We start from the raw sequence: 22,074 nt of genomic DNA on the forward strand, positions 1-22,074 counted from the left end.
AAGATGCTTCTGCATCGCTCGAACATGTATGAGCGGCAAGCGAACAGCATGTCTGCTGCTGACATTTTCACGGCCATAGGAAGCAACGGTGACTGTCTGCGAGAACTCATCCGCTCTGTCGTGCGTGAAGAGTTGCAAAAGGCCGCCGTAACACCGCACCCTACGGTAAGCTCCATAGCGAGCATTATCAAGGACGAAGTGCACCAGGCGCTCCGTGACACCTCGCCTCCTGCTAACGCTGCGGCAGTACCTGTTGAATATCCGCGTGCGACCTACGCGGAAGCCCTGAAGCGCCCTTCTCCCTCTCCACCGCGGTTCGTTCGTGCACCTCCTACGGTGTCAATTCAGTCGGCGCAGCCGATGTCGTACTACGACGCTGGGTATACACCGCCGCCGGTTGTTCATGCCGCTCCATTTGCCCACCATTCGGAGCAAGCTGTTCGCTACGTCGACGATAGACGCCCGCCCCCTCGGAAGTCGGATGTTTGGCGCACACCCGATCATCGGCCTCTGTGCTTCCACTGCGGTGAAGCTGACCACCTGTACCGCCAGTGCCCATACCGGCGCCTTGGGATTCGCGGCTTTTCCGCATACTCGCCGCCACCCCGATACGGCCAGCGACCCCGGGACATTGAGGACTACCTCTCTCAGCAGCGCTTGCCACCGCCTGCCAGGCGGCAGTCGCGATCGCCGTCTCCCAGACGATTTTCACCTCCGCCCCAGCGCTATTCTCCCGAGCGGTCGACCAGTCCCCGCCGGGAAAACTAACTGAGGCGATCTTTGGGGGCGAGGTCGCTGACGGTCGAAGCGCTGAAGACCTCCGACGGACGCAGTTACGGAAACATACCGATCCGCCATCACCTGCAGCTGAACGAGACGACCGGCTTTCGCTCGATATACCAGTGACCATTGACGGTTATGCCGTGAGTGCTTTAGTGGACACCGGCGCAGACTACACCATACTAAGCAGGAAAATAGCAACGCAGCTGAAGAAAGTGATCACGCCCTGGCATAACTCGCAGATTCGGACGGCTGGCGGCCACGTCGTTACTCCGCTGGGCGCCTGCACGACTAGAGTTGAGATTCAAGGATCTACATTCGTTGCGAGCTGCCTTGTCTTACGCGAATGCTCCCGCGACGTTATTCTTGGGGTTGACTTCCTGCAGGAGTACGGCGCGATTATCGATCTGCAAGAGCGTCGTATCACTTTCTCTGCCGCACGAGCAATCGACGTGCAAGACGGCCAACGGCGCGACGACGTACTTCGTGTTTCGGCAGACAGTGTCACGCTTCCTCCACGAGCCAGTGTCCTCGTCGACGTTACATGCTGTGGCTTACGCGATTATGTAGCGGTGGCCGAAAGTAACTTGGAACACCTACTGAAGCAAGGTGTTTGTGTGCCTCGAAGTGTTATACAGATTCGTGCTGGCCATTCGCAATTGCTTGTTACCAACTTTAGCTACGAGCACCGACACCTGTTCCGCGGCACTTCGTTAGCGTTTGCTGATGCAGTAGCAAACGTTAACAACTGCTTCACGTCAGAAGTAGTGGAGACAGCAGACACGTCTCTGGGCCATCTCGACATCAATTCTGAACTGTCCACCGATAGCCAGACAGCACTGCGCAAGCTCTTGCTTGAATTCAGGACCTGCTTCGCACATTCTTCCAAGGTACGCCAGACTTCGATCACTAAACACAGGATCATCACGTACGAAGACGCACGCCCGATACACCAGCAGCCTTACCGCGTGTCGGCAAAAGAACGCGAAGCCATACGTACGCAAGTCCGCGAGATGCTTGACGATGGCGTCATCGAACCTTCTAACAGCCCGTGGTCGTCTCCGGTCGTTCTTGTCAAAAAGAAAGACGGAACGCTACGCTTCTGTGTCGACTACCGCAAGCTCAACAACGTGCCTAAAAAGGACGTGTACCCGCTGCCGCGTATCGACGACTCGTTAGATAGACTACGGCGTGCCCACTATTTTTCTTCTCTCGATTTAAAAAGCGGGTACTGGCAAATCGAGGTAGACGAACGCGACCGCGAGAAAACAGCCTTTGTGACTCCAGATGGGCTCTATGAATTTCGAGTGCTTCCTTTTGGCTTGTGTTCAGCCCCGGCTACTTTCCAGCGAATGATGGACACTGTCCTTACTGGACTGAAGTGGCAGACCTGTCTTGTGTACCTGGATGATGTGGTCATCTTCTCTGAAACGTTCGAGCAGCATCTTCACCGCCTACGGAGTGTGCTAGAAGCCATCCGATCGGCAGACCTCACACTTAAGCCCGAAAAGTGTCACTTTGGTTACGAAGAGCTCAAGTTCCTCGGGCATGTAGTAAGCGCCAAAGGAGTCCGACCCGATCCCGACAAGCTTGCCGCTGTGGCCGCGTTTCCAGCTCCTGCCGATAAGAAGGCCGTCCGGCGCTTCCTGGGTTTGTGCGCCTACTATCGCCGGTTTATTAAAGGCTTTTCGAAGATAGCGGAACCCCTGACACGCCTTACGAGGGACGATACGCCATTTGTGTGGCATAATGAGCAACAGGCGGCTTTTGCTGAATTACGACAGCGCCTGCAGTCAGCACCCGTTCTTGCACATTTTGACGATGATGCTGATACTGAGGTGCATACCGACGCCAGCAGCATTGGCCTTGGCGCAGTGCTCGTCCAGCTTCAAGATGGAGTGGAACGAGTTATAGCGTATGCCAGCCGCTCCCTGTCCCGTGCCGAGGCGAATTATTCGACTACGGAGAAAGAGTGCCTCGCGGTCGTGTGGGCGATCATCAAGTTTCGCCCCTATCTGTATGGTCGTCCCTTCAAAGTAGTGACGGACCACCATGCCCTCTGTTGGTTGGCAAGCATGCGCGACCCTTCAGGACGACTGGCACGGTGGAGCTTGCGGCTACAGGAATTTGACATCACCATCGTTTATAAGTCTGGCCGTAAGCATGAAGACGCTGACACGCTGTCCCGCGCACCCATTGATCCTGCCAGTCAGGAAACAGAGGATGATGACGGCTTCCTGGGCGCCATTAGTTCGTCGGACTTGAGCAGACGGCAGCGTGACGACGCTGAGATTAGACCGATCATCGATCATTTAGAGGGCCGCGACACAACCATACCACGCCATCTGTCCCGCTCGCTGACGTCCTTCTGTCTGCGAGACAACGTGCTTTATAAGAAGAATGCTCGTTCGACCAGCCGTGCTTACCTCCTGGTGGTTCCAAGGGACATGCGCGACGACATCCTCTTCGCTTGCCATGACGAACCGACATCTGGTCATTTCGGCTTTTCACGAACACTCGCCAGAGTAAGCGAAATGTACTATTGGCCCGGGCTTTCAGCAAGCGTCAAACAGTACGTTAAAGGCTGCCGTGAATGCCAGCGCCGCAAGACACCATCCGTTAAACCGGCTGGCTTACCTCGTTCCACTCCATCTTGAAGCTGGACGAGCACTGCGCCAAGGCCAATGCTGCTGGCGTCGGTATGCACCGCAGTATCAGCATCATCGTCAAAATGTGCAAGAACGGGTGCTGACTGCAGGCGCTGTCGTAATTCAGCAAAAGCCGCCTGTTGCTCATTATCTTCACCGCCTACGGAGTGTGCTAGAAGCCATCCGCCAATTGAAGCACCTCACACGCCTTTCGACCAAGTCGGCATGGACATTCTCGGACCGTTTCCTCTCTCGGCCGACGGTAACAAATGGGTGATTGTCGCGACTGATTATTTAACACGCTATGCTGAGACGCAGGCGATCCCAAGAGCCACGGCCTCAGAGGTAGCACAGTTCTTCATGCGCCACATCGTCTTGCGTCACGGTGCTCCCTCCACTGTAATAACCGACAGAGGGACAGCTTTCACAGCGCAGCTTATGGACGAAGTTTTTGAATTGAGCAACACCAGGCATCGCAAGACGACCGCGTACCATCCGCAGACCAACGGACTTACCGAGCGACTGAATAAGACGGTCACAGACATGCTCGCAATGTACATCGACGTTCAACACAAATCATGGGATCGGATCTTGCCTTACGTGACCTTCGCGTATAACACCGCCGTGCAAGAGACGACGCGCTTCACGCCCTTTCGCCTTCTCTACGGTCGCGAAGTCCAGACGATGCTGGACGCTATGCTGCCGTGTCAAGACGCTGACCAATTGACAACTGACGCCGAGGAATTTGCAGAGCGTGCTGAGGAAGCTCGGCAGCTCGCGCGGCTGCATATCGGCCAGCAGCAGCAGGCAGACGCACGACGCTACAACATCTGCCACAGGGACGTGTCCTACAACCCCGGAGACCAAGTTTGGGTGTGGACCCCCGTTCGCCGTCGTGGCCTCTGTGAAAAGCTTCTGAGCCGGTATTTCGGTCCGTATAAAGTGCTCCGCCGCGTCAGTGACGTAAACTACGAAGTTGTTCCGGACACAACATCGCAGACACGGAGTAGGACACAAAGACAACCGACCTCAGACATAGTTCATGTTGTGCGCATGAAGCCGTACATTGCGCGTCCGTAATTTTTTTTTGTTTTCATTTTTTTTCTCTCATTCCCTTCTTTGTTTCTACTTTTCATTTATCTTTGGGAGCTTGCTTCTTCGTTTATTGACTGTGCCGGCGTGACGGCTACATTTTTTTTGTGTACTTTCGCTTTGCCTGCCTTCCTCTTCTTTGTCTTCTCCGCCTATTTTTTATTTTTTTTAGCATCGAGGCGATGCTTTTGTTCGGAAGGGGGGATATTGCCACCTGTAGGTAGTGGGTCGAGGGCAAGAGTGGGTCGAGCCCAAGAGAAGAAAGAAGACCGCGCGCTCCTTCTCTGCTCGAGCCAGCCCCGACGGTCGCGTCTTCCAAGAGCCAGCTGCTCTACGTTTATTAAACCTTCAGGGCTACTTCTCGAGGCTCGTGACAATACGCAACCCATTCAACCACAAACTTCTCAGTGACCCAGGTAGGTACAAACATAGATAGTCCCAGGAAAGTGTGTGCAGTACCCCAAGAATGCTAACTCATTAAAAAATTCATTTCAACAGATTTAGAGCAGTACTTTGATGTGAAATGAAGAGCTCCAGTGCAACCTAGTGTGGAGTCAGGAATGGCGACGTACCACAAGGGCAGGGTCTGTTGCAGGGTGGTTGCTCGGGGTGGTCAGCTCCACCAGCCTCTGCTGCAGGTGACCCAGGTCTGTGACAACGGTGTGAGCTTGTTGAGGCAGCATGCTTCTGTGAAGTAAAATAGAGAGAAGGGGGGGGGGGCAAGTGCAATCACCATGGAGCGATGCTCACAGCTGCCGTGCGTGTCACTCACCCAGGCTCCGACTCTGAAAAGCTGTTCTCGCTGCTCAGTGCATGCGGGGTGGCACTGTGGGGCGTGGCTGCATCGGCTGGTGGCCGCACTTCGCCCTATGGGGAATATAGCCCAGCTAGTATCAGTTCTATGCAAATGTACAGGAAATATCAGCTCTGCTACCTAACTGCATCAGTCAGCGCACTCAATGCACTGAATCAAGTGCTCCACATATCGCTCAGCTGCCATGTTTGTAACCCCACACACCAAGGTCACAGCTAAAGAGCACAACCATGTTTGAAAAATATTCAATATGTCTCAAGACCTGCAGTGCCAGTTTTTTCTTGTATAAGCTACACTAAGAACACATCCTGTGAAGCCAGTAAATATTTGTAATTTAAAGTAAATGTAACAGGCCACAAGTCCATATACAGCAAACTCCCGTTAAGATGAACTCTGTTAAGCCGAATTCTCGGATATACCGAACAATGTGCGAATGTGTGGTTGGTTTTCCATAGAGTCACTGTAAAGAATGTACACTTAATAAGAACTGCAACACATATACTCTTCGGTTAAGACAAACTTTCGCAATGACTGCCAATACTGGTGATTCTATGCAGTGGGGATTGCAGACCTGGTGGGGCATCCTCGAGGCACCAAAGGAAAAGGTAAAGGGGTTAAAAAAAAAAAAAAAACTCCTTTCTGATGAAACGGCACAAAGCGATTTCACTTCGTGGAGGGAGGGAAGCAAGAGAACTGGGCATAAAAAAGAGAGAGAAGAGAAGAAAAAGCATATACCGTGCATCATCTCTCAGTTGAACAGAAATAGCAATATTTTCATTTTTCTATGTCGTCGGTTGCCTCCTCAAAACCAAAACTCGCAAAGCCAAGTAACTCTAGTACTCGCTGGCCATGCACAAACCACAAGAAAAGCCAAGCCACTAAGCTGTAAAGGTTACATGTGAGATTTGGACGATTTGTTGCGCAAGTTCCGTTCACTTTTATCATTCATCGTTCATGACCAGCTAATCATGTTGGTAACGCAGGCAGAGCTTCACTCTGACCACTGATGAAGTGCAAGAAGCATGTAAAGGTATAGCATAAAAGGCATTGCTAAAAAATCTTGGCCAAAGACTGTCTAGGCCAAAGGCAAGTGTACGTGTGCGTAGCAAGACAAACTTGGGCCATATTCTCGGACGATCACTTTTGAAAATTCGTTCACTTTCCCAATATTTCATGTGACTATCCCTGGATGCTTTAATATCATGCAGCACTGCCACTCTGTGATAAGATAGCGTACTTTGCACTGTTCCAGGAATGTCGTCGCACGTAGACGCCGATGCATCTTGCACAAGTCGCGTGAAATAGAAGGTATCCCCGACAGTGACAACCCGAGAATACAGCGCACATTTTCTTGGCCATTTGTGGAACAAAGCCACTTATTGTATTGTAATGCATGCCCTTAACTTATTCTGTTACGGACATTTAGGCAGATGTTTTGCAAAAGATTTTTGCAAAAGAATTTATTTGCAAAAGAAGCACTCTTTCCATACTGTGCACACGAAAAAGGCCACAAATCTGGTGAATGGACACTGCCATCCTTTTGTGTGAATCACCAGTGGGCAGTTTTTCTACCAGAGTGACAACTACGCACAGATTCAAACCTGCCTCTTCTTATGCCAGGGAGTGCAGCCAACGAGAGTGCTAGGATAACTTTTAACTTGCACTCAAACTGTGCCACGAATATTAGATGGAGGAACTTGTTGGTCAAGCCAGTGATGTGTCTGTACCTTTAATCCCAAGGATTAAGCCAAAACTCCTCAACAGCACGAAACCTCAAAGCTTGAAGCAATGTTTATCGCAATCACTGTTTTATAACAGCCCATTTTAGAATACAACAAACTTCCATTAGTTTGACTTTGGTTATTTAGATATTTCGGTTAATTTGACCTTGAATGAAGGTCCCGGTTGCTGCCCAGGTGTTTCTATGGGACCAAACTTTTATTTTGATCCTAAAATATGCCTTCGCAGATTAATTCGAACTTGACCAGTCAGCATGCAACACCTCACCCCTACAGTGGCCCCAATAGCGACTCTTTACTGGCAGCACTTGTCTCGGTCGAGCTTAGGGGACAGTTAATTCATTGAACCTACGTCATCTCCCATCGAAAATGTCTATTTTCCAACTGCGTTAGGAAGATTTTAAAGCAACAACTGTAGCTCACGATGTTTGATTACGGTATTTACCAAATTCTAGCATGACTTCTTCTTAGAGCGCAGCTCTTAGGTGCCCATTCCTGCGTTTCTCGTCGACGTTGTCCCTCGGCATAACCAAGTGAACGAACACAGCAAAGGATGAAAGAGCGAACATGGAGCGTAGTGGGGGATGAAAGACGGCAACAGCGAAGAGAGCGTGAGGAGGAAAGCACAGGAGGAGGGTGCAGCGAACCGTGAGGCGTAAAGCGGAGGAGGAGGGTATGGTTATGAGATGGCGCCAGAGTAGCGCGCATTGTCTGTATGGAAATAAAGCGCTGCATGAGCTGAGGTCTGTCTGCGACGGCTGCTGTGAATCTCGCCCATGCGTCACCCACGTGCCGCCTCTTGCAATCTCCCGATTAGCGAGGCATTCGCGTTACACTTCGCTCCGTTTGTAACGTGCCACATGAGGCAGATTGTCCACGCTAGAAAATGTACCGCGAAATGAAAACACGTATACAGCTGCACTGGAATTTTGCATTAGGGAGTATCATAATCGTCGAGGAAAATTTTTTCTTTTTTTTAAGGAAAATTTGGCCAGAAATTGTCTGTGCCGGTGCAATCGGATATGGAACCATACCTGTCCATGCGAAATTTATATGCTTTAACGCATTGCACAAATGCATTGCGGTATGCATTGCATTGCATACTAGACTCTTATTTTTCTTGCTAAACAAACAATTGGGTGCACCTATGATTTCTATTTTGCTCATGAGCTTTAATGTCATTTATACTTTAGTTTTCCACTTTAGACACATCGAAAGTGGGCATGCGTTTGGTTTGGGAGCGTGTTCAAGTCAAGTGCGACGTGGTGGCCACAAGATGGCAGGCACTACTAAAGTTACCTCGAACCAAACAATCTCTAGAATAATCCAGCGACCATGGATGACTGAATTCTCAAGAGCCAATGCGCAGATACCCCTCAAGAAAAAGAGGGGCAACATCACAGGAGGTTGGCTTGATGAGGCTAGCTGTGTGATGTCATGCTCCCTTATAGCTATTCTCCAGCCGATATCACATGAAGACACAAGTGACGTAAGCTATTTCCACTCAAATCCATGCCTTAGTGGTGGAGCGAATGAGAGCGATTCAGCGCGGCATGAGTTGATCCGAAAGGACAAGTGGAAAGCATGAACCTGATCCAGATTGACCAGTGAAATCTGAATATGCCTCGGCAGAGAGTGGAAAAAAAAAAAAAATCCTGCTCCAGATTAACCAGTGGAAAACATAACGTATTGGCTGACCGCTTTTAAGGGGGGCCACTGCTCATGATAGCTTTTGAACCACTCACTCAATTTTAATAAAAAATGGAAGGCATGTTTAGAGCAATAGAATAGGGCGCTTGTCATGAAGTATTTGCTTTTTACACATTTAATTGATTATATTTAGTCAGAAAAACTGCTGTTCTGAAACGAAAAGAAAGTTTAGCACTTTTGTGCCTTCCATAATAATATTACAAAGGCCCAATCTATACCACTGTGGAGCCACTCTTTATATATTTCTGTATTTCTCATTAAAAAAATTGTGGCACATATCGTAATGACTGTCAGCAGAAACGCGTTAAAATCAATATAGTGACACAACGCTGCCACTGTCGATACCAGTTATGTAAGAGCCATGTACTGCAGCGGGATTCCTCTTTCGTGTTGCTCTAGGAACACATGGGCCCATCTAGTGTCGCTGCTGCTGTGAAGCCTGCATGTGGCCTCCAAAATGCATGGCACGCTGGTGCGTGCGAACGCTGAGAAAAGCGTGATGCGCCTCTGAACTCCTCTCTTGCCCTTCTTTCTAGACAGGCACCACCATCTGGTGGCAATGCTGATTAATCTGCGTGTGGCCTATGAGATGAGAAGTGGGGTGCCGGTGCCAGTGACGCCCGCGTACTTCGGATGCCGAAGGAGAGATATGCCAAAGAGCGGGCAAGAGGGGCCGACTCCTCGGGCACTGTTCGTACATGCGGCGCACAGTGTAATGTGAATGACGTATGCAAACAGCAGGCTCCGTGTTGTGCCAGTACTAGCGGCCGCGGGGAATGTACGTTATTCACAATAAGGCTGGAATGGCGTGTCCCCAGCGATTGCATGGGCGAATGGCCCAAGTCATGTGTGAACCGAAGAAGGGGGTCCAAAAGGGTCCCCCCACATCCCCCCCTCCTAAAGACTCGGGCTGGCCCATATGGGAGCTGACCGCAATCAATGGCAAAGCTGATGTCTGACTTGTTTTATTGCCTCAGCCGAAGGTATCAAAGTCGAGACTCTCTCCAGTCGGGTCGGTATCTTTGGCTAATGGAAGAAGGGCAGAGCTGTGAAGGGGTGCCAGCGGCGTCGCCTGCTGGACAGCTGCTGCGATGGTCGCGGTGAATGCAGGGTCTGAGGCCAGAGCACCGGCAACGGAATGCAACAGGGCAGGGGTGATGTTTGGGTCCGTCTTCAGTGGCACCTGTGCAACTGGATCAGTCTCCGATTCTCTGCTCTTTCCCGAAGTTGAGGAAAGCGGGCGTGTACCCAGTTGAATGATTCGTCCCAGTCTTCATGTTGCCAGGCAAAGGCTATGAGCAAGGGTTTCACATTTCGGTTCATCCGCTTGGTGGGGCTGGCTTGAGGGTGATAAGTTGTTGTTTTGCGGTGCTTCATGCCAAAGGCAGCACAGACATTGACAAACACCTTGGCTGTGTCAGTGATCAGCAGATAGGCATCGTCAGTGATCAACTTTGCCGGTGTGGGGTCTCACTACTACGCTTCGGTTGAAACATCTCGAACCGAGCAAAACTTAAAATTATTGTCCGATGCCCCAAGAGCCTCACGTTGGGCGCCAGATGTGGGGTCTCACACATGCTCTTGGGACAAAGGAACGACAACGCAGTAGTGCAGACAATCAAAAGGGCATTTATTGCACCTTTCATACACTAATGCACACTAGCCGAATTACAACCAATATAACATTCACATGGGCGCGCGACAAATCAAGGAAGTCCGACTCACCACGACCCGATAGCGAGCGGATACGTTCCCCCCATGCTATGACACCATCGCCTAGTCGTTCACGTGTACAGTCACGCGAACGGTGGCGCGCTCGAACGATCCGTGTTCATCCATACCGGTGTCCTGCTCTTAGCCTCGCGCGACGGTCGCGCGAAGCGGGCCGGCGCACGCGCGAAGAGTTTGTGCGTGTTGGTCGCCGATCCCAAGCCAAAGAGGAAGCGCCGTTGACCTCTTTCTCCCAAGTCACCCCACCGCTCGGTGACGCCAGCATCGCGACACTCGCGCCATCTCTCGCAATGCGCCGCAACCACCACGACCGTCGTCGGCACTTAGCTACGCGATGAAGCCGGATTACAGGAGACGCGTGAGAGTCGCGCATCCCCACACCGGAAACCCAAAGCGGGTGAATACCTCGAGCAACTGGTGCCATATGGCACCTGCTGTTAGCTTCCAAAGAGGAAAAAGTTCCACCCATTTTGTGAAATGATCTGCGACGGCCAGCAGGAATGTCTGACTTTACCGGCTTCTTGGAAAAGCTCCCATAACATCACAGGCTGCGATTTGCCAGAGTAGCTGGCTGTCGATTGGCTGAATGAGGCCAGGAGTTTGCCACCATGGGGCTTCACACTCTGAAACACGCGGCACATGCGAGAATAGTGAAGCACATCTCGCTTCAAGCCTGGCCGGGTCACAGAGCCGCACAACTTAAGATAAGTCTTACGGCTACTTGCATGTCCAGTACTTGCATGTCCAAGTCATGGAAATAGCTCAAAGCGGCCCTCGTAAACTGCGGGGAATCACCACCTTAAAGGACTCACAAAGAGCTGCTGCAGATGGGATATAACGCAGGCGCACTCCATCAGCATCGGAGGGGCACCAGCCGAAGGTGTCCTGGTCTGAAACGGGGGCGTGCGACAGGGTGTCAGCCACCACGTTTGTGCTCCCCTTCCAATTGAAAACAAAAAGTTGTAGCGCTGTAACATCAATGCCCAGTGCGCGAGGCGGCCCAAGAGCTCGCGCAAGCGCTTTAGCCAGGTGAGCGCCATGTCATTCGTTTCAACAACAAAAGGCACTTCATCGACGTAGTGATCAAACTTTTACAGAGCGAACACAATCGCTAGACACTCACGTTCGGTCATGGAATAGCTCTGGGCGTGTCAATGACGAGCTGGCAAAGGCAAGTGGCCAAAGAATGTCCTCATGTTCATGGAGCAGCTTGGACTACGAACTCCCTGTTCAGGTCAAGCAGCTTCAGCTAGACTTTGTCCTGAAGAGCTTTAAAGTGAGCCCTGAAGGCAGCCTCTTGCTCCGAACTCCAGCTCCAGTTCGTAGACTTCCTCAACAACGAGCTCAAGGGAGCCTGTAGAGCAGCCCAGCTGGGCACAAATTGGTGGTAGTAATTCACCATGCTCAAAAAGCGTCTGAGGGGCTGTATATTTGCCAGCGTTGGGTACATGGGGATTGCTTGGACTTTGTCCTCACTCGGCAAAACACGGCCTCGCTCTATTGTAAAGCCCAGCAGTGCGATACGGCTCTCAGCGATTTGAGCTTTCTTCTGGTTCAGAGTGATCCCGGCAGTGTGCAGCCTCCCGAGTATGTCCTCCAAGTGGCGCAGGTGTTCCTCAAAGGTGCGAGAGAAGAGGACAATATCGTCTAGGTAGGCCAGGGCATATTGCCATTTTGCCCTTCCCAGAACTCTGTCTATCAATCTCTGGAACGTCACTACAGTGCCAGAGCAGTCAAAGGGCATGCGAGTGAGCTCGTACAAGCCTCTATGTGAGGTGAAAGCAGTTTCCTCTACGTCCCTGGCTACACCTGCACTTGCAGGTAACTGCGGCTAGCGTCTACAGTGGTAAAATAATGTGTGTGGTCACCACGCTTGAGTCAATTCTCCGCATAGGGCAAGCATCCTTCCGAGTGACTTCAAGGAGTCGGTGGTATTCCACGCAAAAATGAGAAGAGGCGTCTTTTCTTGGGGACCAGCACTACCGGAGAACCCCACGAACTATTAGATCGGCAGATTACCCCCGTCTCGATCATTTCGTCCATTGCGAGGTCAATAGCTTTCCTTTTCGCCACACTTGCGGGCCTAGGATTGCATTTCCATGGTAGCGTGTCACCTGTGTAGATTTGGTGTTGTACAAGAGTGACGTGTCCCGGGCGAGCTGTGAACATAGCGTGAAATTTATTCAGCAGCGATGACAGGCGTGCCCTTCTCACGTTTCAACAAACTGTCAAGCAAAGGTGGCCGCGAGCGGTTCGTTTCGCCGCGTGAGCTTGCGATTGTCGGATTACGTGAAATCCTATCTGCTAGTACTTCGCTTGACTTGGGGAATGAGTCTCGCAATGAGCTCTGCCCACTTTGCTGGCCGATGAGAGGCTGCGTACAGTGTGTTTTGTGACAACTGGAGTATGGGGGGTCCAAGACACTAGCCCCTCCCTTCTGCCATGGTGTTGCATCCGGAGCTAAATGTGCCACCGAACTGCCAAGGAAATAAACAAAAGGTTTCAGGGGCGCACTAGGACCCTCCCTGTATCCTCTGTTAGCAATGTCTATCACAATCCCAGTGCGGGCCAGAAAGTCTTAGCCTATTATCCCGGGAACGGACAGACCAGGAAGGTACACGAAGCTGTGAGGGCGTAAGCGCTCCCTCGTGAAATACAAACAATCTCGTTGAGCCACATGAGGTAGCCGCACAGCTCGTGAGATGAAAGGCAGTGTTGCAGGCTCGCAGCCAGACTGAATGCCGGCTTAAGTGAGCCAAAACTTCCTCCCTGAAAAGAGAGGCTGTGGCACCACTGTCCAGTAGCGCTGAAAATGTTCTACCAGTGAATGTGAGCGCGAGGAAGGGGGCTTGCGACGGGGTATCAATTCCGACCCTACACGCCATCAGGGCTAAGAAACCGCTTGTTTCTGGCACTGCCGGCGAAGGTAGAGTCATCGACAGTGCACGCCGTTCCGCGTCAAGCAATTGTGCCCTTCAGCAGTGCGCCGGTTTGTGCACTCCAGGGCAATGCAGCCCATTCGATTGCACTTGTAGCAGTCGACGATGCGTGCAGGCCAAGCTGCTTGCTGACAGTGGTTTCTGTTGCACTGCAAGGGCATTGGTACAGTTCCCATTGCCAGGCCGCTTCGGTGGTCCCCGTTTCGTTCTCGGCCGGGCTGGGCGACTGTGCGCGCACGCCTGGTGTACGAGTACAAGCCGAGGGCGCGATCAGAAAGCTCCCATGCACCTCACCCCGTTTCTCCAACAGGGGCTGCCATTGCGTCAGTTTGCCGGAAAGGGGCGGGCAGTACGTTGCCACCATGCCAGGTGCATTGGGGTTCAAGGAACAACGACGCTGGCGGTGGCGGATGATAGGCATGTGCGATAAGAATGTCACCCTGGATACGTTCCGCTTCAGTGGCCAAATCATCCAGGTTGTGGAACTGGCCGTTTCGAAGGTAAGTGGTGAAGGTTGGATAGGCTTGCCGAATCACCCGCTCCACCTTCCCAGAGTTTGACACAGAGTGCTCTCCTAGGAGATAAGCTCCCTGCATGGCTCTCACATACTCGAACAGATTTGTCCCTGTGTTGGGTTCAAAGCTCCAACTTGTGCTGCATGCGTCGCTCATGACCTATGATCCACAGAATTACAGACCTATTTCACTTACATCTGTACCATGTAAAGTTATGGAACATATATTATATACGCATCTAGTTAATTTTCTTGAAAATAGCAACTTCTTCACAGTTATGCAGCATGGATTCCGCAAGAACTTCTCCTGTGACACTCAACCTATCCTCTTCACTAATGGCCTACATGCCAATTTAAATTCTGGTTTTTTAACAGACTGTATATTTCTTGATTTTGCTAAAGCATATGACAAAGTGAACCATGCATTGCTTCTTCATAAATTAAACGTTCTAAACATAGACCCTACCGTAATTAATTGGATTCGCGCGTTTCTGACATCACGTGTTCAATTTGTAACCACCAATGACGCTAACTCGCCTTTAGCTCCAGCTGACTCCGGTGTCCCGCAAGGGTCCGTGCTCGGTCCTTTATTATTCCTAATTTACATTAATGAATTGCCCACTCACGTTTCCTTGAAAATTTGTCTATTTGCGGATGATTCAGTCTTGTATCGTAAAATAATTAATCCCTCAGATATTCTAGCAATTCAGGAGGATCTCAATAACATAAATGAGTGGTGTTGTACGTGGCGCATGGAATTAAACATTAAAAAGTGTAAGACTATGAGGATTTCTCGTACTAACGTAATCTGCCCCACCTACACGCTAAATAACATCCCACTAGAATATGTAATGTCATACCGATACTTGGGGGTTCACATTGCCAGCAATCTATGCTGGAAATCTCATACTGACCACATAACCTCTAAGGCCACTAGTACACTGGGATGCTTTCGTCGGAAATTTTCTCTAGCACCATCATCGCTAAAACTCTTATTGTACACAACTTACATTCGTCCACAGCTCGAGTACGCATCATCAGTATGGGACCCAGGTCATGACACCCTTATACATTCTCTAGAGGCAATACAGAATTGCTCAGCCCGTTTCATTCTCACCAACTACCAAAGAACTGAGAGTGTTGCTAACAGCTCTCCTACACCTCCCGCTGTTATCAACCCGCAGAAAACTATCTCGCCTATGTCTTTTCCATAAAATCTACTACCACAACGCATATTTACGTTCCATCTTTGTTCAACCGCCACCATACATTTCATCTCGCATTGACCACCGCCAAAAGGTAAACATTCCGTGCTGCAACACCGTCGGCTTTTCATATTCATTTCTTCCCCAAACGACCAAAGATTGGAATAACTTACCCGCATCACTTACAAGCATAACTGACACCAATAACTTTAAAACCACACTTCAAAGTTTCATTTTATAAATTAATGTTGTGATTGCTTTCTCTGCATAAGCAATATTCAATATTCTAGCAATATTCTTGCACCAAACTTAGCAGCAAGCACCAACCCAAAAGCTCACATCTGCCCCTGAAGGAAGCCGCAAATGATCTGTGTGTAATTACTGAATGTGCAGTGGAATTTGTGTTGTGAACGTTAATCTTAGCACCAGCCTGGTTCGTCCGTCTCGGCGCGTGTGCTGTAATTATTTATACAAGTGCTCTCTGAATATTTCGAAAGGCGTAAAAGCCGACACCACATTTTTTTTTAGGAGCTGCAGTAACTTGTGTACGTAGTATCATATCATTCTGACAGACATGGCCGTCGTCTACTTTCTCGTCCTGTTTCTCGCGCTATTAGTGTGCTGTGAATCTGATTCAAGAAGCTTAAGTCAATATTCTGCAGCACGTAGCGCAGCCGCGTAGCCCCATGGCTAACATTAAAATACCTTGTTAGGAGTACGTTTGTTTGTTTAATGACAAAATCAAACGCAAAAATTTTGTATTCATGGTGGCAAGTGTAAAGTAAGAAGCTATCGAAACTATCCGCTAATAGCATATGTGTGCTTCTACGTGCTTCAGCACATCCTAAAAGTGAGGCTGAAAACCCCAGATAACCAAAAACATATGCAACTGGAGCACGTTCTATGGTTCCTTTCCTGGAAATGAAAGCCAGCATCCGAGTCTGTTAAGCTAGTCATGTACTTAACCTATATTAGACCAATGTTAGAGAATGCTAACTGGAGCCATTTCAAACTAGATTTGACCAAAATAAGAAAAAGCAAGGAAAGCGTCAAGGTACTATCTAGTCTGGTATTCCCAAACTGATTGTATTAGCAAAACGTTATGCCTCCCTGAATTGCCTGCGTTAGCCCAATGCTGAACACAGGGGAAGCTGACTCCCTTTCTTGCTGTTTAAAAGCTGCTCGAATGTCAATAGCAGACTACATATGTTCTGAGGGAAAGTGAGGGGCACTGACAGTTTGTATGAGCTTTCACCTTGAACGAGAATCGAATAAAAATATTTACCTTTGCAAGTCTCCGAATCGAAACATTCTCAAAATTTTGAGGAGCCACATTAAATTTTTGAGATATAGACAATAAAAAGTGTGCTCAAGTACAAGTACATACTGAACACACTTGAGTGGTTGAGTGGCCAGCTGCAAATGCAAAAGCTTCCATAGCTGCTACCTCGAGATAACTGCTAGGTTGCATGTGTGTTTGTCCTATAGCTCATGTACCTGGCCAACGCCTCCTCTAGAAAGATGCCTGCGGCGTCGCTCGCTCACCCATTGTAGCCGTCGCACCTTGAGTTGCGGTCGGTTGTCAAGAGATGGCACCAGCACTCTACCCTATCTCCACAGGGGGTTGGGGTGGTGCGGTGTCACGGCGATAGCGGCGTCGGCGGCCATAAGGTGGTGTGCGCATGCGCGCATGTGTGTTGCTACGATCGCATGTGTGTTGCTAGCGCTACGATCGCTAGCTTCTACCTCAAGTGGAAAGGAGGAAAATGGGAAAGGTAAGGGCAGCAGGTTTTTGGCGCATGCGGCAGGCATCTTTCTAGAGGAGGCGTTGATCTGGCAAGGGGAATGGTTATACGTAGTCCCATTGCAGCATTGGCCTGTGCGTTTTCTTTTTTTTTCAATAGGTGGTGGCTAGCTGATTCCGTCTGTTTATGCATTGCTCATTTGTGCGCATCTTATGTGCATGTGTTTGACCTCATTACCGTGATTTTAATTAGCATGTATATGACATCAAATACCTTAATTAGCATGACGTTAGAACAGGTAGTCTTAATTGGCTTGAATAAGCATGAACTAAGACCATGAAGAAGAAGAAGGCGAAGAGAGCCAGAGCGTGCGCCGGCCGCTGATGAGTCTCTTGTCGACTCCGCAAGACATAATTAAAAGCTTAACCACTCCGCTGTAACAATGCTGACGCGGATGCAGCGTAGTGAGCGGGTGTAATCATATTTCATCCATCGGAAGCACGACCACTTGACCTTTCCATTACGACTGAATGGCAGCGTTCAGAATAGAAAAAAAAAGAATGACAATAGCGGTGCTCAAAAAAAGCGGGCGTGGTGTCCGGCTCCCGGAAAAGCCTAGCAGATGCCAGCTGCCCAGAACTGCTCAAATGCGCATGCGCATATTCTCGTTCATTTCAACGCCGTGTTCCGGTCTGTGGCGCTGCTCAGCTAGGCGGTCGACGTTCGCGCGTTCAGGTAAAAAAAATTGGCGGCTGTACAATAAAGGGGTTATGGCACTAAGGTTGTAGTCGATGACTATGGGAGAAAACCTCTAGGAAATCCGCTCTGCTACACAGGCTCTTCTAAGCTAGGTTCGCCACACAAAAAGAGTACCTTGCTCGGAGGGGTGAGGGACCAAGTGGGCCCGCATGTCCGACAGCCAAGAGCACCGAAAGTAAATCTGCCGGGCTAAAATGCTCGCGTACCTCAGATGCTGAAGGAGAGAGATGCCAAAGAAGGACCTGCTCCTCGGGCACCGTTTGTATGCGCAGCGCACGGCGTAACTTGAGCCGTGCATGGAAGCAGCAGGCTCTGCGTCGCGTAGGCACCAGAGGTCGCAGGGAATGTACAACAGCTATCCACAATAAGGCTGGAATGGCGTGTTCCCAGCGATCACGGGTGAATGGCCTAAGTCGCACATGAACTGGAGAAGGGGGTCCAAAGGCGTCCCCACAATACCCAGTGAATTTGTGGCGCAGCCTGCTAATGCAATGGGTTGCTGTTCTTGAGGAACGCTTGTGATGTGGGTTTGATTCCGTTCAGTGTCGGAGAAGTTTAAGGGATCTTTTTCATCATTGTGGAGCAGCACATTCGCAGTGGCACATACCTAGTTACCCTGATAATCTCTGGTCCCCTGATGTTGTGAAATCAAATTAAGAAAATTGGGGTTACTTTAGCCAGAATCAAAGGTAATCATTGAAGAATGGCACGCACCTACTGGCAGACACCCAGTGACCCAAGTTGGCATCAAGGAGGTTTTTCTAACAAAATATCTACCCAGTCCCACGTCTACGGTGACCCATGCCAGCATGAAAGAGGTTCGTTGAAGAGCGGCACGTATGTACATATTGCTACACACTTGGTGACTGAAGTTGTTCCGACGGTTGGTTTCAAACCCTGCCATTTCTGCGCAGCATAATTTATGGTGTAGCCAGCTAATGCATCGGGTTACTGTGCCTTGAAAAGCCCTTGTGATGAGGGTATGATGTCGCTCGGTATTGAAGAAATTTAAGGGATATTTTTCGTCACTGCATAGCAGCACATTCCCAGTGGCACACACCTTCTGAAACATTCAGAAGGTGTGTGCCAGTCACTCAAACAGATTCCTTGAAGACCAGCACAGACTGAATGGCTCATACTACAAGTTGGCACCAAAGAGTCTCTGGTACCTATCTAGTCTCGCGTGTACAGTGACCCATGTCGGCATGAAAGAGGTTTGTTAAAGAGCGGCACACATATGTACACATTTGGCATACACTCAGTTGGTTTTGAACCCTGTTACCTCAGCACGGCAGCCCGATGTGCTAACCATTTGACCACTAACTACCCAGTGACCCACGTAAGTGTGAAAATGGACAGATACAAACATATATCAAATCAAATCAAATCATTTTTATTTTTTCCAAAAATACACATTGGAAATGGATATAGCAGTCGAACCTCATTAATTCGAACACACTTAATTCGAAAGTAATGTGTATTCCAATGGGCGCGGTAATTCGAACACGCAAGCAATTGCGACAGTTAATTCGAACATACTGCGCTCCGACAATGCTCGCAGCAGTGTGCCAAATCACGCGGAAGGGCCTCTGACCAGCCTTGTGCCGGCCCTGCCATGGAGCAAAAGCTTAGGAGAGAGCCCTCGACCCCGCACGGATGGCAAGGTCGTCGTTTCTGGTCACGCCAGAACATGCGTGTGGGTCCTTACGTCTCTGCCACGTGGAGAAAGAGGCAGTGAACCCTTCTCCTTTCTGCTTCCTCTATTTTCAGGTCACGTGTTGACCTTGAATGCTGCGGCGGAGGCCCAGTACGGCCAACGAAACTGCCCACGCCAGCCAACGCTCGCTTTCCGATAACGGCAGAAAACAAACCTTCAGGGAGCCTGCTATGCTGGCGGCAGGCGCGCACGGCGAGAGTCGAAGGTGAGGGTGTCACGAGGGAGTTAAGAGGAAGGGCGAGGGGAGCCACCGAAGTGGCAGAGTTGCCAAGGCCAAATCCGCTTCCCTCCCGCCCTCCTCCCCATACCTTCGACGGTCTCAGAGCGCGCTCGCCACCCTACCGGTGCCAGCTTAGCCCGCTGCTTGAACTTTCATTTTCTGCTCTTATTGGGAAGCGAACGGCCAATGGGCAGTCTTGTGGTCCTCGTTCACTGTGTGCTTGCGCGCCGCGATATTTTGTGCATCGTTCGTGCATGGCGCTGTGGTGCACAAATACTTCAAGAATAAGTCCTTCTTTTAGTTCGAATATCCTTTAACTTGAACAAATCTTTGGGCCCCTTCGAGTTCGAATCGTCCAGATTCGACTGTACAAACATACATAGCCCCTGGAATGTGAATGAAATACTTTAAGAATGCTTAAGCATAAAAAAATATTATATATAATCGGCCTCGCTACAATTGCACTTCCACCTTGCGTTCTAAATTAAAGTTTTTCTATATGAAGGGAGGCAAAACTTAAATGTCTGAGTCCGCATTATCATTCCGCATAAAACCCCCGTGCCTCGCGTACAACAGAAGCGCGCTTCCGCCCTGCCTTTCTCCTTCGCGCGTGCGAGAGCCACAATTGACGGATGACCCTCGCACGCTTTCACTCCCACATACAGCATATGGCACGCGGCGACAGCGTTATCGCCCTTGGACTTTATACAGAACAGCTATGCGCCAAAACCAATTTTAGGGCCCCAACGCCTCATAGACACTATCTTTAGATAGCAAATACGGATCTCAAAGGCCATGCTTTTGCTGGCGGAAACCGAAAATACGTCACAGGTGTCGCCCCCGGCACTTTGGGTGGACAATCCCATCATCAAGCCACCAAGCTAGAGTGCCCTGAAAGGGGCACAGTAACCAAGCCAAGCGACATAAAAAGTCAACATGGCCACTCTGGCTGGCAAGCGGTGGCAGTTCGCAATGCATGATGCGCGAAAGGTCTCACAGCTGCGACGCAACAGCGGGGTTAAAAATGCTGCGAGTCCTATAGGAGCTATGTCGGAACTGGCCGAAAATGACATAACAGCCAGGAAAACACAGCACCCGGGAACATAACAGCGGGGTTCTACTGTATAAGCCGCTGTCGCACCTAGACTCAGCCCCCGACGCAGAACGCTTTCAAGATAGGGCGCGCGGGGCCGCGCAATGCGCAGTTGCTGTGCCCCCCACCTCTCCTCCTCCCAGCGCCCTGCACGCGACGAAATACGAAATGTTTCCTCTCCACTTTCCTCCCTCGAACGCGGGAGATTGAGCCGCAATCATCAATGCCAAAGGCAGTGATGAGGCGCATTTTTGCGCCTGGCGTGTCCATATGATTGTTATCGCATTAAAGGTAGCAGACACAAGGTACGATTCGGTGTCCGATACAATTGTACCCGCCAGATCGATAATTGATGCCAAATTGTACTGTGTCTCTCCTACTTCACGACAGCAAGTTCAGGGTGCATTCATTACGCAAGTAAAAAAAAAAAAAAAAAACACTTCTTGACTGGAAAAATGGGAGGTGCATTCATTATGGGAGTGCGCGTCTATTATGCGAGTAAATACGGTAATTTAACCCCGCCAGGATCGATGAAATAGATCAAATTATCCGGCGGGTTGAATGAAACAAGATGCAGAAAAAACGTCAACACACCGCCAATTCATTTGGCAGTATTTGCCCTATTTTAATACAACCCTGAATCAAACTCACACCCTTTTTCTACATGCCTGTTGAAAAACCAGGAAGCGGAGCCGAAGTAGAGAACGTCTTGTTTATTCGACGCTTGCGAAAAAAGCCTAAAAAATGTGAGCGCGCGCTCGAGTCCACGCTCGCTTCTGGCTTCGTCGTCTTCTCTTCTTTTTCGGAGCATATTATTCAACAGCTCCAGGCCGAACAATTTGCGTGTGCTTGCTTCTTTTCAAGACGGAGCTTGTCCAGCAGATTCTAGGTGATACAGCATCTGTATCGGTCTCCGCAACGTGTTTCCACTAGAAGTGTGCACTTTGCATGAGCGAACTTTGCCGTCGCTGCCCGGAAATAATTCTGTCACTTGTCCCATCTTCCACAATTGTCTTGGCGAGTTTAATTCTTTTATCAGTACTATGTCTCCAAGCTTCACTGATTCTGAGTGTCTAGTTTCATTAATGTGAGCTGAACGAAGTTCTTGGAGGTACTCTCGTCGCCACCGGTTCCAGAGATTGTTTAACACACGTTCTCTGTGTTTCCATCTTCGTTGAAGTAATTCGCGTGACGACGGTGTCTCTTTTGATGGTGTGCTCGACAAGTCTGGAGGAAGCATAGTCAATCTTTGTCCTATGAGGAAATGACTTGGCGTAAGCGGCGTTGGTTCAGAGGCTTCTGCATACACAAATGTTATCGGTCGTGAATTTATCATCGCTTCAACTTGATAGAGCGTGGTCGAAAGTT

At 49.8% G+C, this 22,074-nt stretch overlaps 1 protein-coding gene across 18 annotated transcripts in view; it reads right to left on the reverse strand.

Moving 5' to 3' along the window:
* Positions 1-22,074, reverse strand: part of LOC119466381 (serine/threonine-protein kinase WNK1-like) — a 420,835-nt gene that overhangs the window by 89,656 nt on the left and 309,105 nt on the right. For 16 of the 18 annotated variants that reach the window (XM_049657241.1, XM_049657234.1, XM_049657230.1 and 13 more), the window contains 2 exons: positions 5,293-5,387; positions 5,093-5,207 (listed from right to left, as the gene is read on the reverse strand). In XM_049657241.1, coding sequence (XP_049513198.1) covers positions 5,093-5,207; positions 5,293-5,387 — 210 coding nt within the window. The remainder of the gene's footprint in view (positions 1-5,092; positions 5,208-5,292; positions 5,388-22,074) is intronic. The other 2 variants (XM_049657238.1, XM_049657232.1) reach the window with 1 other exon arrangement.

The sequence above is a fragment of the Dermacentor silvarum genome, chromosome 10 (assembly GCF_013339745.2).
Source record: "Dermacentor silvarum isolate Dsil-2018 chromosome 10, BIME_Dsil_1.4, whole genome shotgun sequence".
Classification (NCBI taxonomy): Eukaryota; Metazoa; Arthropoda; class Arachnida; order Ixodida; family Ixodidae; genus Dermacentor; species Dermacentor silvarum.